Here is a 17,534-nt window from a genome sequence, read left to right as displayed (position 1 = left end):
CAACTTTCCTAAGAGTTAGCACTGATATTAGTCAAAACTGCACTTTGTTTAGATTCCTAATATTATATAATTTAAAAGATGAACTTATTTAGTACTTCATATGACAGTTCATGAACTTTTGGATTTTCACTAATATATGGGTATACAATGAAAACTGTTTTGAACAGATATGCTAAAGCTGATAGTTATGATTTTATTTTGGTATAGTAAAATAATTTATTCTGCAAGCTGGTGCACAGATATAACTTGTTATTTATAAAAGCATGTATGAAAGCAATGATTGAAGCCCAAGTTTGGAGACATTGATGAGTTCTAGAAGTAATGATACAGATCTTGCAAGTCTTCAGCATTAATCCACTTGAAACATTGCTGGCATGTAATTACAGTACCTGGAAATTATGTTTTTAACAACTAAATGCTTCAATGCATTTTTATTCTGTAAATAAAAGATACTTTGATAAAACATGGATGGAAGTTGTGTTAATTGACCAGAATGTTCCTAGTTTCCACTATGGAAAGAGACTAGAATACATTGACATTATGTCCTCTTCCTGCCTTAGTGTGCTATTTTAATGCATAGCAAATAGAAATATATCTCCTGAATTCAATCTTCCCTGTCATTGCTTGTTTATAAAGCTCTTATTATGTTTTCAGTACCTGAATCCAGTGAAATTGCTTGAAAACATTGAAGGCAGTGAACTGAAGTTCTTGAGTGAATCATATTATTTTAGTGAAAATTGACTGAATTGAATGGCATTTCTCTTCAGAGCTCTTTGCAAGGAAGCAAATAAGGGACAGAGCAACAGTGCCAGGGTGTCACTGCTCTGATCCCGGCCCCACAGCCCTTGAGCAAGGCAAGCCCGGAGACCGTGACCAGATTCAACCAAGGGACAAGACCTATAAAAGGCAAAATCATGGCAAGGAGACTGGTGCAAGGTCAAGCCAGAAAGCCCCTGCATAGGTCAGGATCACATCCAGCCATTTATGGGCACATTCACAGTGACAAGGCAGGGCTGAGGTGAAGTCAGTCCGCAGCCCGAGGGGGTCTGTGGTCAGGCATAGCATAACAGGAGCCCGGCATTCCTCCAGCACAGCACAGGCAGGAGCTAAAGGCCCCGGGCTGTGCTTGTGTAGAGCTCCCTGGGGATGTCAGTAGAAGCCCCAGGTGTGGCTGGTGAGGGCTGCTAGGGTTTATGAGTGTGCTCAAAGCCCTGTCACATCAACTGCTCCCTCCTCAGCCACAAAGCCAGTCATTTCATCACATAAAGGTTGTCCAGGTGGGATTTCTCCTTCTTAACTCTATCCTGGCTAATCCCAGTCACCTTCTTGTCCTTTATAGGGTTGGAAATGGCTTCTAGGAGGGTTTGCACTATCACCTTTCCAGGGATCAAAGTGATGTTACCTTCCTTGAAAACAAGGGTAACATTTGCTTTCTTACAGAACTCAAGAAACCTACCCTGGTCCCCATGAGCTTTTAAAGACACTCAAGCAAGAGTGGCCTTGTAATGATATCAGCAGGCTCTCTCAGCTCTTGTGGTTGCATCCCATTGTGTCCTTGAATTAGACTGCCAACTGGATCTCTGCTGAGGTCTCTAGCAAAATAATGACAAAAATACTGTGCTGAATCTTTTGCATCTTGAGGCCATCTCCAGGCATGCTGAGTTAGAAAAGATGATCTGGATTCTGTGATATGCTAGCATGGAGAGAATGCAAATCAAAAGACAGTTTTTGATGTAGATATGGTAGATAGCTTTTGGTAAAAAACCCCACCAGTTTTTCTTAACAAGAGAGAACTGCTTAATTCCTTATCGATAATTTCTGATTTCTGTGGTGTTGAATGTAAGACAGTGGCCAAAAATGCTTCTCCAGTTTCAGAGCTAATAAAACTCCCTTTCTGTGATAAACTTTTGCTAACATAGAGTGCACTTCATTTTTATTAATTACCTTCTCTCTTTAGGATGAATTCAGACACTAAATGACAGTTTCCTATTATTTGGGACTCTGAAACTTCCCAGTGCAGAATGGGATGAAAGGAGGAATGTTAGGATTGTGCTAGAGGGAGAAAAATACATTTCCAGGAAATAATCTCTGGGGCTCTGTAGCAGTGGACTGTCTTGTTGTGTTGTCTACAAATGTTTTTTTGTCCCTTGGCAGGCAATAAGCATGTTCATCACAGTGCTAATTAAGAAAGGTCTGTACATGCTGATAACTGGAGTGGGGATACACTGCCCTCAGCCACACTGGCAAATGTTGGCAGCTCCATACAACACCAATAAAAAGTCATAAAACTGTTTTCTTAGTCAACATATGCAGTACTTTTGATGAACATTGTTTCAGAGCAGGAACAGATCAAGAGTGAAAATATTTATTTTTCAGAAAGCATGGATTTCTTTTCTATTCATTGCTGGTTTATTCTGTAACTGGGTCTGCATTTGCCTTGATAAAATGGTGGCCTCATGCACAGCTTGTACTTCATACTTTCTTTGCAGTGCTGCCCAGCTAGCTGTCTCTAATAGCCATAATATTGCTGCTCATTTCTTCTACTGAAGAGTGCCTTGCAAAGGACCACTTTGAAGTAATTCACTGTTCATTTCTGTGTTACCCCCACGAACACTGTCTACACCACCTATTCAGTACAAAGAAGTGGAGGGCAGGAAGATGATGAAATCTCTAGGAAGACTAAAGGAAGTTACAATTTTGAATGTATATGTGACAGCAAATCAAAGAATATTCAGAGCGAGCAACTGAAAAATATAAGCAAAGTAACTGAATAAAGGAGGAGTAATACAGCACAGGAATTTTTAATCCTTGGCTAGAGGAAGCAAAGTTCCTTACTCATTACAATCCTGTTCTTGAAGCAATTACTCATTTTGTCCCTTATTTGCCATTTTAAGCAATGAAATGTTGGGGTGTTTTTTATCTGTCCTGTGACTACTGTGTACAGCTCCCATCATTTTGGTTTGAGGCAAGAACTTAAAGAGCTCTCCTGTGAGCTGCTGATCATATTCTTTCTCATGCTGCTGCTTCAAGAAGCCCTGATGGCAGGGGCCAAACCCATCTTTGTGCTCTTGCAAAAGCCAGACCTACTGGTGTTGCCCATCTAGTCGGCCATTCAGTGACTGACCTGCCTGTCAATTTTGAAGTCTTCTGTAACAGTCAGCTATTTTCCATGAAGCCTCTTGTTTGCAGGCTGTCTTGCAAAGAAAACTGCTTGGAGAGGAGTTCTGTGCAGAGTGATAAACTTGTGCTGAAATGAATTGTGAGAGTTGGAGCAGCTTAGAATTGCCAGCATTGTTCTTCAGCATCCCACAGCTCACAAAAATGTCTAATGAGGAGTGGGAGAGGGGAAGGAAAGGAGTCAGTTTGTGGGTTTAGAGCCTTGGATAACTGTGGGCTCCTAGCTGTGATTTTCTCTTTTCCTTAAAGAGAAAAGTATATTGCAAACCTTTCTCTGCGGAAGGTGGTAAATAACAAAGTGGCAGTGTTTGTTGATTGGACTGGGATATTCAAAGCAGAGATAATGAATGCCTATTGCAGGGAACTGAGAAATGCTTACATGAATATGTTTGACTGGTTAGTAAAACAGAGCAAGGGGTGTTATGGAGTCCCAGAGGTGAACATGGGTAATGTCCATACACTCAAATTCACTAACTTGAATTTGAGATGTTAGATGAAAGACAATTATCTTAGTGTATATGTGGATTTACAGATTTGGGAAATAGTGTTTTAAACATAACATAATGGAAAAGCAAAGTAAATTCAATGTGGTACTGAGACATGCTTATCTTAGATAGCACATTACTTTGCCATATGTTGATGCTCCAGCAGCCTTCTCTCATTAAGAAGGGTCAGTATGTGAGAAATACTGCTGCTGGGTCTTGTTTCATGTAGTACTACTTCATATATTCATGATGTATTGTCAAATCTTTCTAGTGCAGGCTGTACTATTAAAAGGTAAGATGGTTGCAGGTGAAACTTACTTTGCCGTAAAAGATAACTTGTATTAACAACTGAAACTGATGGGGTTTAAATAGGAATTTCTTTTTGTACAGGATTATTTTTCTTGTGGGGAATAAAAAAAATTAGTTATTCCATGCAGAAAAAAATCCTGCAAGTCATGGGCACTTTCTGCATTGCACATATTGCTGCTTAGGAGCACTTAGGATGTAACTTTTTCTATTATCTTAAAACATGCCAGGTTCAAAACAGGCATCTTTTATAAAGACAGGCAGGAGACTAAAAACATTAGAGAAGGGAAATTGGTTTTTTATTTTTGCTGCTATGTGTGCATCAAAATTTGCAAAAAGAGATTTTTATTTTTACATGACTATTTCTAATTTATCCATAGTGTTCCAATAATATTCCAGTCACTTTTGGGAATGAAGTCAGAAATTAATAAATACAATATAACTGCAATAATCTGGAAATTGTATTATTTCCTTAATAATTTTAGTAACTTCTCTTTGTACATAGGAAAACCTTTCAGTTTTTGCAAAGCATCATGTCATATTTCACTAATAGATTCACAGCTTTTTGTTTCTAAAATATGTAGAAATGTAGTATACAAACTTGGAAGGAATTTGTGAGAAGTGCGTTAATTGCAAATCTGGTACTAAGGCAGAGGTGTAGGGATTAGGTAAGATTATCCTGTAAATGGCATTATTGCCAGTTTAGTGCTTTCTATTTGTCTTCATGTTCACTGTATTAAACCCATTTGATTTTTTGAAAGTCTTTGGAAAGGAAAGCTTTGTCATTCAGCATTCAATCTTCCCTCCATGCACTCATAACCTAAAAGCTGCTTCTCGTATCGTGCATGAAATTTGTAGGCTCATTCACAAAGCAAAAACCTCTGGAGATTATTTTGAACACAGGAAAGAGTAAATTAAAATACAAGCAATAAAATGATAGTAAGGAAATAAAATTTTTACTTTGAATATGACATAATCATAAGCAGTTTTAAATTGTAATTCAGTTAAAATAACATTTGCCTTACATGCACAGTAGTCTAGCTATAAAATACCTTATGGAGACATCTCAATCTACCTTGTGATTGTGCCTGTTGTAGTTGCAATTTTTTTCCTGCTATTCATTCTGCTAATTAGCATGCTTTATCAGCAATTTTGGAATCTGTTTGCACCACTAAAGTTAATTAGCCAAAGTGAAAACATTTCATCTGTGCAAGTGTCTTTTAAAGTGTTGCAAAATACCTTTGTATGCAGTTGCACTGGTCAGATAGGAGCTTGAAGAACGTACACCTAAAAATATGTAATCCATTTCAGATAGCAGTGGAGCTATGGCAGTTAACCAAACCAATTCCCCCTTCCCTGCGTGCTGGGTCCTTGTTTCAGCACTTGAGTAATAAAAGGACTTTCAGAGAGTCTGTGAGGACATTTGACATCCAGATTACAAAAATACTCAGGGATGGCAAGACTATCACAGAGAAACAATTTCTGAATGCCTGTTCAGTGAAGAAGAAACTGAAGAAAATCTCACATTAAAATCTTCTTGGAGGGATGGGTGAAGGAGAGCATGTATAAGTTGGTCTGAAATAAGCCTACGTTTCTGTTGACCATAAGACAAAAATGTAAAAATAAACTTTGAAAAGGTTCTAGAGAGGGTCAGGGAGACTTTAGGTCTGTAAAGTCGTGTCTTCATGAGGCAAAAAATGAAGCTGTAATGAGATAAACACATTCTGTTTTGAAAGGAGCAAAAGGTAATCTGAAAGCATCAACAAACATGTAGATGGAGCTGATTTCATTGATAGCTCTAAGCCTTTGAAGGAGTCCTTTTGCCCAAACCTTTTCAGTGAACTGAGAGGGAAAATCTGTGCATGGATAAGTAGTTCTTTAAAAGACAAGGAACAGAAGATAGGAGTAAAGGAACAAGTCTGGAGGGATGGAAAATTTCTCTTCTCTGGAGAAGTACCTCCATTTGTTTAATCATTGCTCTCAGCTAGTTTGAGAGTAATAGCCTATTCCTAACAATGCTGTGTAGTGTTTTAGGTGCCTGTAGTGTATGTGCTGCTCTGTAGGGGTTGTCACTAATGCTGGTATGAATAGAAAGTGATGGAGAAAAGGAGGCTCAGGGGAGACCTCCTCACTTTATACAATTACCCGAAAAGAGGTTTTAAACAGATGGGTGTGGGTCTCTTCTCCTGAGTAACAAACAAGAGGGAATGGCACCAAGTTGTGCCAGGGGGTCATTTAAACTGGGTAGTAGGAAAAACAGCTTCACTCTAAGGGTGGTCAGGCACTGGCACAGGCTGCCCAGGGAAGCTGTGGAATCATCATCTGTGGAAGTGTTCAAAAAATGTGTGGCACTTAGGGACACAATTTAGCAGTGAACATGGTGGTGCTGGGTGAATGTTTGGACTTGATGATCTTGGAGGTCTTTCCCAGCCATAAGGATTCTATGACTATGATTCTATTTTATGAATTGGAGGTACTGTGCTAACTTTTAAGGTGTTACCCAGAATATATTCCCACAAACCATGTGATTTAGAAAAAACTGTTTCAGGATGGCCAAGATGCTTCACACTAGGGCTTTGGAATAGAAAGCCTAACCTGACAAATGATGTCTTGACAGTTTTCAGACATGAAGGAGAGAAAAATGATGTGGTTTATGTAAAGATGGAATGAATTGGCACCAAAAACATAAAGAGGTTTTAATATTTTCTTCATTCCTTCCTGAACATAACCCAATTTTAGTACTTTCTTTGCCCCATCATGCTTACTCTTGACAGCATTTGCTTGACACCAGAAAATAGTGTCACCAAAAAAAACCTTTCAGGTTTCCTGAGAACAAATTTAGATGACTTCCATTTAAGAATTAACCCAAATACTGATTAGAGATCTCAACATATTTGAAAATGGTAACCAAATTATTTAAAAACCACGATGAACACTCGTAGGATTGTCATAATTATTGACTCCAACTCTGAGGACATTCTGGAACCCATTTAATCCAACTCTGTAGGTCATTACTTTCCTCACTTATCCACCACTACCATTACTTCTACTCCACACTATTCTCTGTGAACTGTATAGCCAAAGACCACTGATTCCTAGCACATATTGCCAAATTATGAAAAATGAGCTTGACTAAAGTTTGTCATAGTCATCAGACAAGCAGAAAAAATTCTTAAGTATATCCAATGAAAAAGCTTATCAGATCATTGTGAACACTGATAGACAAAAACATTACCTGCAAAAAGCATGCTTACATAAATCAGAATTTCATATAGTGATCATAAAAAATACAATTTCCAAATGTTTGTCAGATTGAAGCACACATTTATTGCCAACTGTTTTAAATGCAATAGAAAAATTACACTGAGTATATATTCCTATTGTAATTTATCCGTGTAATTCTAAACTGTCCATTGATTTTAATTTCCATATATAGATACCTGAGAGTATGTAGCATATTAATATGCAGTGTAGTTACATACAGTGTAAACTGTAGCAATTAGGGGAGAAATCTGAAATCAACATTAAGTTTTTGAGGGTTAGGCATATCAGTACAGGAGTAATGAGCACATACGTGATTATCAGTTCATTTATCTGTTTGTCTTTCCTTCTCCTGGTAGCTTTTGAACCTATTGATCAATTTCTGTAAAACTTGCCAGAAGGGGAGATGTTTAAAGATCTATGAAGAAATTTCAGTAAGTCTGGTAGATAATAATAAGAAATAAACTTCATGAAGGCTGCTAGGCAGTGCAGGAGAGATGGCTTAGTAGTACTTCTGATCAGGGCAAGTAGGGAAAAATTTACTGGTCCACATTAAACTTGGCAGCATATTGCTGGTCCTGTAAATGTACTTATATTAGAGATTTTACTTTTGGGTTTGTTTGGTTTTTTTTTAAGAATAAATGAGATTTATAGGAAAAGACTGAATGTATTTTAAGAGCAGACATGGGTTTATTTCTGTAACATGCCAAAGATTGATATATTACTCCATAGATTTTATTTTGGGAGGTTTTTAAATTGTTTTAATTTTATGGTGGTGTTTTTTTTTTTTTTTTTTTTTTTTTTTTTTTTTTTTTTTTTTTTTTTTTTTTCTCCTTATAGCACACTACTACCCACCCCTACATGAGATCCAGAACTAAAAATTAATCTCAGTCTTTTTGAGAGAATATTTGAAGATCAATTTTAGTACTAAAGAAATAAAATGATCCCAGAGGTACATGTAAACACAGAAGACCTCTCTGCAGGCAGGCAGGAGAGTGCAGTGGCTGCCTGATTCCTTCTAACTGAAGAGAGCATGAGTTCCCCTCTGGAAAAAAAAAAAATAGATTCAAAATATTAAGAGTCATTAATTAGAGTCAATGATATTGATTATATGTATTACACAGAAGTAATCTAAAGGTACCATAACTCTGATTCTTGTTTCTACTTTATTTTTCCTGGGTTTGATAAAGCCTAGAGTTTATGGTCTGTTTTTATCTACATTGGCATATATATAGGCTCTGCATATGCCCAGAGCTGAAGGAAATAAATCCAGTCATTCTACAGAACAGCTTAGAGCTATGAGAAAGCTCAATCTGTAATAATGATAAAAAGAACATCACATCAAATAACATAGATATTACAAAAAAGGAGTATCCTGCTGCTGTCCTCAGTGCTCTGATCACAAAAGCTACAAAGAGAATTACACATTCCACGTTTCTGGTTTGTAAAATGACATCAGTTCCCCTTCCACTAAGGGACTCCTTACCAAATTTATTTTACCCCTGAAAATATGGAACCGTCTGGGCTCCTGAATATTTGATATTTGAATAATTCAAATCTTTACTTTTTGTTACTTCTCAGTTATTTTGAGAAGTCTTCAATTGAAGGGTTTTTTTTGATTGCTCTGTAGTTTTTCTTTTAATTGAGTTGTTTCTTGCAAAATTACAGCTTTTTTCTATACTTACCTTGCTGTAAAACATTTGACATTCTCCTTGGTGTAGACAAAGGGTCTATAATGGATACAGGGTCTTCCTGTTCTCTTCATCTTAGTGTGTTCTTATTGTGGCCTTCATAAGTCTTTAAGGATTTAAATATCTTTGACCTTTCAGACTATTAAAATAATTTTGCAGTGATTAAAAAATTGATTTTTTACTTCAAATTCGTGAGGAAGTAAGTATGCAATTGCCCGTAGTCTCTCTGTCCTTCAGCCCGTCATGTTCTGTACCTGATTTACTTGAATTCATGAACTTTTACCATCATCACTAAAACAAAAATAGAAAGCTAAGAGATTGCTACAATTCTTCATGAATCACAGGAGCTTTCATAATAAAGACCTCAACTTAGTGGTCTCGGTACAGGAAAAGGCCAGGTGTTTCTTTCTCTATCAGCTGCTGGTAGATCAGGCACCACATGATCACTAGTTTTAAGCCAGCTACAAAAATTTTTGCCTGTAATTTTGCTCCTCCCTAAAGCTCCTTGGTTTTAAAACAGAGGTTGCCATATGGCAAAATGTCTCCCATTTTCAAATTTGCCATCCTGTTTGTGAGCTGTGACATAGCTATGAGTGTTGTTGGCACTGAAATGTATTGAAATGTTGGATTTCTATAGGTCTGGAGATCTGAAAGAAGAAAATGGCAACATTGTATGACTGGCCAGAGATCCATGTGGAAGAGATTCACATGGAATAGCTGGAGAACCTTCTGAATACACCTACTTAAAATAATGGTATTGGGAATAGTGCATGGTGGCCAAGTGAATAACTAATTTACCTGGTGGCTAAGCATTTCCTTCTAAAATGTTGCTTTTCAGTTCTACCCAGCATTTTCCCCATTGTTTTTAGCGGAATTATGTCTGAGTCTAAAGCTCTACAGGGTCCAAAGCAGCACAGAATTGTTCCATAACTTGGCTAGTTACACCACAAACCATCACATGAAAGATCAAATGAAGGGAGAGACAATTCATCTTTGCAGAGCTAAAGAATTTGAACTTTGGCAATGACATAAGAAATTTTTTTTTCTCACATTTATTTCCATGCAGACATCATAAATGATAGCAAATTTTGCCCACTCCTCAGCTTTCATGTCCTCAGTTTTCTTATCCAGAAGAAAAATGAAATTTAACTATTGAAAAAATTGTTAATAGTTTGTGTTGGCTTTCTTGTTGTAGTTGTTAAAAATTCTGTTCATGCAATTGTTTGGGAAGGATATGTAAAATATCTAAGAGGAAAGAAATGTGACAAAGTAACTCGTAAACTGAAAGCTTTCAATGCAGGGAAAATCTACGGAGAATTCTAATTTTTATATTCAGTATTTGAATAGAAGTTGTTAAGATATTTAACAAATAATTTATGTTTTAATCTGAATCAGCAGTCTGTATTATAATTCTTCTACTTTTATATAGCATGGTACTTCTTTGTACGCTTATACCTTTGTAGGTAAATGATGTGCTACATTTTTTTGAGAAACTCAGTGAACGGTAGTACTCCCTTGAGAAATTAGTCATATCTACTTAACTTTGTCTTCATTTGCTTTTAAATACAGTCTATTTTGATAGTGAAGCACTAGACATCTGATTACTTGATATTCACTGGTACTGAAAAACACCTATGCTTTAATGTAAAATTGCCCCATTGCCTGGAAGCACATGGAGTTTTTTGTAGGTCAGAAGAGATCGAGGACACATCAGCCACGATTCTGTTCCTTAAGTGATTAGAGATAGTTCCTGATGGTATCTTGATGTTCCTTGTGTAAATTTTTAGATCATATTTAGATCACTTTCTGTAGACATGGAATTTATTCATTGATAAAATAGAAACTTCAGCACAGTGTACAGTTAATGGATATTTCTGAAGGGATGCAGATGGCCCATGAGATAGATTTGCCTCTCTCTCTCCACTCTGACTGTGCAGAGAGGTGGGAACTTCTGCAGTGTTGCTGAGTGTTTCCATATGGTGAAATGAGTGGGAGCTTAGTAGAATTTATGTATATTGTGGGTTTTGGTCATACAGTGCCTGTTTGTAAAGGGCGTGAACCAGGTTCATGCAATATTGTCTTTGTGGTCACCCTGGTCTTTTTCTGGTGTTGAGTTACCATCATTATTTACACTCTTTTCCACAGCTCAGGCTTGTCCTCCTGGGAGAAATCCCTAATGTGTTGTCGATTCCTGAATTCTCTACAGAGGTTCTCAGCTACAGTTTTATCTGCACAGTTATCAGAGTTATCACAGAAACATGGAGAATTTTTTACCAGAAGATCCACCATGGCTTTTCTTATTATCTAATACACACCTAGGGTTGGGGGGAGGCACGGCTGAGGAGGGGAAAAAAATAATGGGGAAAAAGACACTGCAGAGTTCTATCCTAGAGAAAGGACAAGGTAGAAGATTAGTCTGACTCAGGATTTCATTCCAAGTGCTTTGGTACAGGTAGGATTCACAGCATGGCATCTTCTCAGGTGCCTGAACAGAAAAAAACTTTTGTATGATTGCATATTGATTAGAATACTTGTTTAAGAAGAGGAAAGCTCAGTTAATTTTTTTTTGGACTGTGGAAAACTTTGAACCTTTGAACCTGTCTCTTCTGGGGGAATGCCTATGAGACTTTAGACCAGACCTGGGATGGAAGTCATGTCCAGCTCATATGCTGAAATTGGGCAGCAATTCAGAGGAAAATGCAGACTTGGGAGAGGAGAGATTTAATGTTGCTTATTTTGTTTAGTAATGTTAATTGCACTTTCTATTGAACACTCTATTGGCGGGATGCATTTAGCTCAATAGCAGAAATATTCACTGAAGCCAGAATAAATACAGGAAAAAAAATGTTTAGAAACCAGTTAATCCATTTCTTGACTTTTTTTTAAATTTTATCCCTTAGTGACACATTTCTAAATGAACTTCGTGCTAGCCTTAATAATTAAAGGTGTTTTAAACACAGTTTCTACCTTCATATTCACTTGCACATTTACTTTTTTGATCTACACTAAGTATGGCAGTGGCTGAGATATCTTGTGCTGTCTTCAAACAGCTTAATTCAGGTACTGGAAGCCATCTCAAGAGCTTCATGTGGGCTGAATTACCCCATTGAGTATCTGAAAAGCCTGGTTAATTAGCTTCCTTGCCTGTCAGTCACCTGTTTCCATCTATTTTCTCACTTCAGCTAGTTCAGTCATAAAACTGTAATTTATTTTTCTGTCACTGTGAAGATGATACTCATAATTTACTCCTCCATCTACCCATTACAGTATATCTTTTTAAATTTTGATTGATTATGTTCCTGAAGTTTTGCTTTAAATGATCTATAACTTTATGAAGCTGGACAATGCATTGTGTGTGCAGCCTTTCAACAGTGACATCTACATAGAGATTATGACAGCACACTGTTGATTTCAGTTCAATTTCGTTACTAAACCTTCCTACTACATATCTCAGGATTTTCTGTGCCCAGCAGTCTTTCTTTTCAGGCATTTCTTCCTCCTTCATAATTTCATTTTAAAACCCAGCAACGATTGCCAGTTGGAAGACCTTTACCCCTATACTGTGATCTGTCACACAAGATCTTTGTTCACCAATCCATGTCTGCTGATATCAAAGCAGAATTGAGCAACTGTGATTTACAAAAAAAATTTAACATATTTCAATATAAAATATTTCAAATGTTTTACTGTACACCACAATCTCATATGTTTGTGGGGGTTTTTTTTAATTATTGGCTGTTGTACAATGCTTAATTTAAACTATTTCTTATTCCTCTACTTCATAACAGAAGTTTTTCCGAGAAAGTGAAATATGTAGATTTTTTTTCTCATTGTTTTTAGATTTATCTATTTTAGAAAAATTTAGGAACTCAGGTTTTACTTTTAGAAACATTATAATGCTGTGATCTTAAAGTTTTGTGAAAAGAAAGATTTTACCAAATTGAAAACATCGATCATTTTTGCAGTAAAAGTGAATAACTCCTGCTTTTAGCTTTTTGGAGCCATGAAAGGTGAGATGTCAGAAATGTCACAGATGGAGGAACAAGTATTGCATGTAATGGTGTTAAAATTTGTGAGGGAAATAAAAGCATGTATTTAAATCTTGCATTTTAAAGTTTCCATTTGATAAAGAAACATTAAAACTCCATAGGAGTGTTTTTGTGAAAAAAATGTGTTCCACAAGGAGATGGATTTCTGTTAATAGGACAATGTGTCTTTTTTCTCTGAACCACCATAGCACACTGTTGGACTTTTTTTCTTATCTCTCTCTTTCTAGCAATTCACTACTAGCAATTCACAAAAGATTGCCTGATACGTAGGTACACCAAAACCAACCCATGAATGATCACCAGGGAAATCTATCATAAATATCATTATTAGATTAGCTGTGGAGAGTTAACAAAATTTTTGCCTCCCTTCTTCCTCCTTTTCTTCCAGACCACAAATACTACGACATCATGTGGTGCTTCTAATCCAGGGTATATGATACACTAGGGCCTTACAAGTAGAGACAATTGAGACCTGCTCTGAGCAGACTGCAGCTGTATCTCAACTTCAATTTAATATTATCTTTATTATTACTTTTATTATTGAATTAGGAATTGGCTTCATTACTTTACTGTGTTTCTTTTGCTCTGAGCGAGCTAGGATGGATAAATGTGTTTCTTTTATTTGCAGCAATAAGCTCGGCACAGTTAAAAGTATTAGCATCACCACACAATATTGTGTCCTTTTCAAAGGTCAAGTGCAAAAAAGGCCTTGATTTTTTAAACAAACTTATTTCTCATGGTTTTGGGTTATTGTTTGCAGAGGGCATCTAATGCTGCAAGTGTGACCCCCTAAATCTTAAAGTTCTTTGTTTTAGGCAAATGTAATTTTTTGGTGGTAAGGAAAAGTATATTCTAGTAGACAGCTGTCAGATCTTGCTCCTTAAACACTTCTTATCATCACTATTTATAGCTGACTGATGGATAGCAGTGGATCAGGCTGAGGTAAAATGCAGGTCAGGCTTTTGATGTGTGTAGATGAAACTTTTCACCCCTTAATCATATGGCACCACAAAAGAAAACATTGCTAAAAGAGCATAGCAATAACATGGCTTCCAATATTGCTGTTAGGAGCCTTAGCTGTTGTTTTACATGAGTAGGTGATGATCCCACCTAATTAATACTCAGCAGTGAGCTCTAACATGAGCTGAAATTTTTTTTTCAGAAAACGTGTACCTCATTGAGTAGGCAAAAATGTTGTTCATTTTCATTCCTATTTAATCCTAAACTAAAACAGTATCTAGTCTGATTCTGTGATTCTATTATTGCTTGGGACGTTGCCACTAATTTTAAAGGCTTTTTGAAAGGTTTTTTCCTGGCTAGAAGTAAACAAAAGCAAAATTCATAACTGCAGCAATCTTTCATTGCAAGGTAGGATTACTTTCTGTTAATATATTTATATAAATTCCCTGACTTTTTTTTTTTTTTTTTTTTTTTTTCTTTAAATCCCCCTAGATATTGGCCAATGTAATAATTTTTATCTGCGGGAACTTGGCAGGAGCGTACCACAAGCACCTGATGGAACTGGCGCTGCAGCAGACGTATCAGGACACGTGCAACTGCATCAAATCCCGCATCAAACTGGAATTTGAGAAGAGGCAACAGGTAAAGTAACAGTAAAGTAACACCCATGTCTGGGTCTGCTTTTCTGTTTTTACACTGTCCCTCTATTTGTCACAATGTAATCCAGCCTGTTAAAGGGGAAACACACTGAATAATTTAAATTTCATGAAATATGCAAAGTCTTTTGAACATGTTTGTTCACAATTTCCATCTTGAATGTAGGAACGGCCATCTGACTAGAGGAAAGTGTTACAGTTGTTTCTGTTGCCACATTATGGTTTTTTCTCACTTTTTCTATGAAAATATTTTAGAATAAAGAAAGTTAAAAATGCTGTATAGATCCTGTTTGCACACCGTCTCTTTTGTTCTCATGGAGGACAGCTGCGAGATGTACATACCTGCTTTTGGAAATCTTCAGTTCTTCATGCCCAAGACCAGTGCTGCAAATCACTGCAGGAAGATATTACTGCACTGTTTTTGAAAAATATTTGAATCCACAATACTGATGAATCATGTGATATAGTTCTAGAGGTCAGGTTTGTTAAGAAGATCTAGGGAAATTGCATAATGATACTGTCATTTATTACAGCAGTTGAATAAAAGAATTCTCTGATTGCTTTATATAGTTCTTTTTCTCTTTGTAAGTTCTGTACCGTGCCTATCATTCTGACAGATAGGTGCTTCATTTAAGAGAATTTGAAATACAAATCAGTTCATCAAGTAGTAAAAGAAGATAGGTGCATTTTGCTTTGAAGGTCACCAAGACTCGAACTTCTATGAACTGTTAAGGATCAGAGAATAGAGTCTTCACTGACAGGTGCCTATGGTCACAAAGAGTGCTGGTGTGCTCCTTGTGTGTCCCAGCTGACCTTAATTATCATGTCTGTCTCACAAATGCCTGTAGCCATTTTAAATTAAGGTTTTCAAGATCCATCACCAACACTTTTTTCTTAAAAAAAGCAAATGGAAAGTCCACACCAGGACTTTAACAGGTCATGTCTTCAGAGGGCTGTCCTTATTCTGCTGAGCACTTGGGTTGCATACCAGCTGAAGTTGCTACAAAACATTTCAAGTAATCTTAAGGAAAACAGTTTACAGTAAAAGCAAATTTTGATGATTAGATGCAAAATCTGCATAAGATGCTATTGCAGTAGAGGTTTGTAAGAGCAGTCATTCATGTTTGCACCTCTGCCTCCACAGCTATGTGCAGGGAATGGGTGGACTTTGAGCTCAGTTGTAAGGGCCTGGGTTTCTAATATTGGTTGCTTTTCCTGCAAGCATAGGGAACATGTTGGTTTATCTGCCAGAAGAAGGTGGGTTGTGTTACTGGACACTGAATTCAAAGGAGTAAGGATGCTTTTTGTAAGAAGACAGTACTTAGAGCAGACATAGTTCTAGCTGATGTTTTCTGCAAATGTTTTGATTAACATTACTAGTTTCTATGGAAAGCCATAAATAAGTAGCTTTGGCGTACTGTCAGTTCTGAAGATCTTGCAGAATTGATTGAGAAACTGACAGTGAAGAGAAGTAAAACTACCAGGAATTCTGTGACAGATACTTCCTCTTTGAGGTCTGTAGTACTTGTGTTTTAAAAATGCTGTAGCCTAGCAAGATGGAAAAAAAGCAAGATGGAAAAAGAGAAGCAAAACTACCAGGGATTCTGTGACAGATACTTCGGTTTTGGGATATGTAGTACCTGTGTTTTAAAAAGTTGTAGCCTAGCAAGATGGAAAAAAGCAAAAAAACATTTTTCACTGATAAATGTTTAGGTTCTTACATAATAATCAAGGAAACTGTACATATTTTTGCATATATATATATGTACATATTTACGTGTGTGTTGTCATGTTTATGCCTTGATAGGAATAAATTTATTAAATTAGTTAAGACATCTACACAGCCTTAAGTAGTGTATTGCAGGGCTGGATTAGTAAAAGATGGGTCAATGTCTTATTGAACAAAAGTCAAGTATTCTGTGGAAGTCAGTGATCTTTTCAACCTCCAGTGAGCTCAAAAAGAGCTCATTAGATGTTCAGATGTTCAGATCTTCTCTAGATGTCTTTGGCCTTCATCCCCTCAACTACTTAATATATTTCCCTTATCTCCTGTCAAGGTTTTTCCAACCAAAAACCAAAGACGTGCACCTCCATATTATCACGCTTAGCAACATTAGATACTTAAATGTGAAAAGGTAAAATGAGGATTCATTTTCTAAGGTGGCTGGTTTTTTTTTCCCCCAGGATTAACATGTCTTTGTTTGCAGACATTAGATCAGAAGTGGATGTACTTTAGTCTGTCTTTTTACACTGCTTGTTTTGCCAAGAAGACACAAAAGATCATCCACATTGTTAGTATTCAGGAAGCAAGTCAATCATATTGGTGACTATTTTTAGAGAACTAGGATACAATGAAACAGTAGGAGCATTGTGCATTTTAAAAAGCATTGGTTTTGATCAAAGCTTTATTAGACTGTAAAAGGTTATAGAATGACCCGTGATTCTACATCTCTGTAACAGGAAAAAAAATTAATTTAGCTTAATTTACTTTACATAAGCTACTTTTGTACAAGTGCAGAGCATAGAATGTGCTTCTAAATGATCAGGACTCCAGGTCAAATTTGCACATTTTTCCAGATCATGAACATCACGTATTTTATAATTGTTTTTGAAAGATGTACGATTCATGTTTCAAATTATTCTGTGAATTTCCTTTTATACTATTTGAGAGTAGGCTTATACAAATGTAGGCAACTATTGTTTTTCAGTTATTGGGTTTTTTTTCTGAGTGTCTTTGAACAGCCTTTTTGAGAACACCATTTTAATAGATCAGTAGATAAGTATATTATAATAATACTACTCAACAGTTATGCCAAAGAACTCAAGAGGAACCCCAGATTCATTGTTTTCAAGTGAGAGCAATGTACATTAGAATCTGGTGAGTTAGGGGGTTGTGTGTATACTGAGGTACAAGTTGGACACGCTGTGCCCACACCACTGTGTATTTCT

At 36.6% G+C, this 17,534-nt stretch overlaps 1 protein-coding gene across 3 annotated transcripts in view; it reads left to right on the top strand.

The window, feature by feature from the left end:
• The window catches only part of ADCY2 (adenylate cyclase 2), a 207,789-nt gene that overhangs the window by 86,475 nt on the left and 103,780 nt on the right, over positions 1-17,534 (top strand). For all 3 annotated transcript variants that reach the window (XM_083874798.1, XM_083874797.1, XM_083874799.1), the window contains one exon: positions 14,422-14,571. In XM_083874798.1, coding sequence (XP_083730924.1) covers positions 14,422-14,571 — 150 coding nt within the window. The remainder of the gene's footprint in view (positions 1-14,421; positions 14,572-17,534) is intronic.

This window comes from Zosterops lateralis, assembly GCF_965231275.1.
Source record: "Zosterops lateralis genome assembly, chromosome: 1".
Lineage (NCBI taxonomy): Eukaryota > Metazoa > Chordata > Aves > Passeriformes > Zosteropidae > Zosterops > Zosterops lateralis.
The sequence above is the reverse complement of the archived record's forward strand: the minus strand, read 5'-3'. Positions and strand labels throughout refer to the sequence as shown.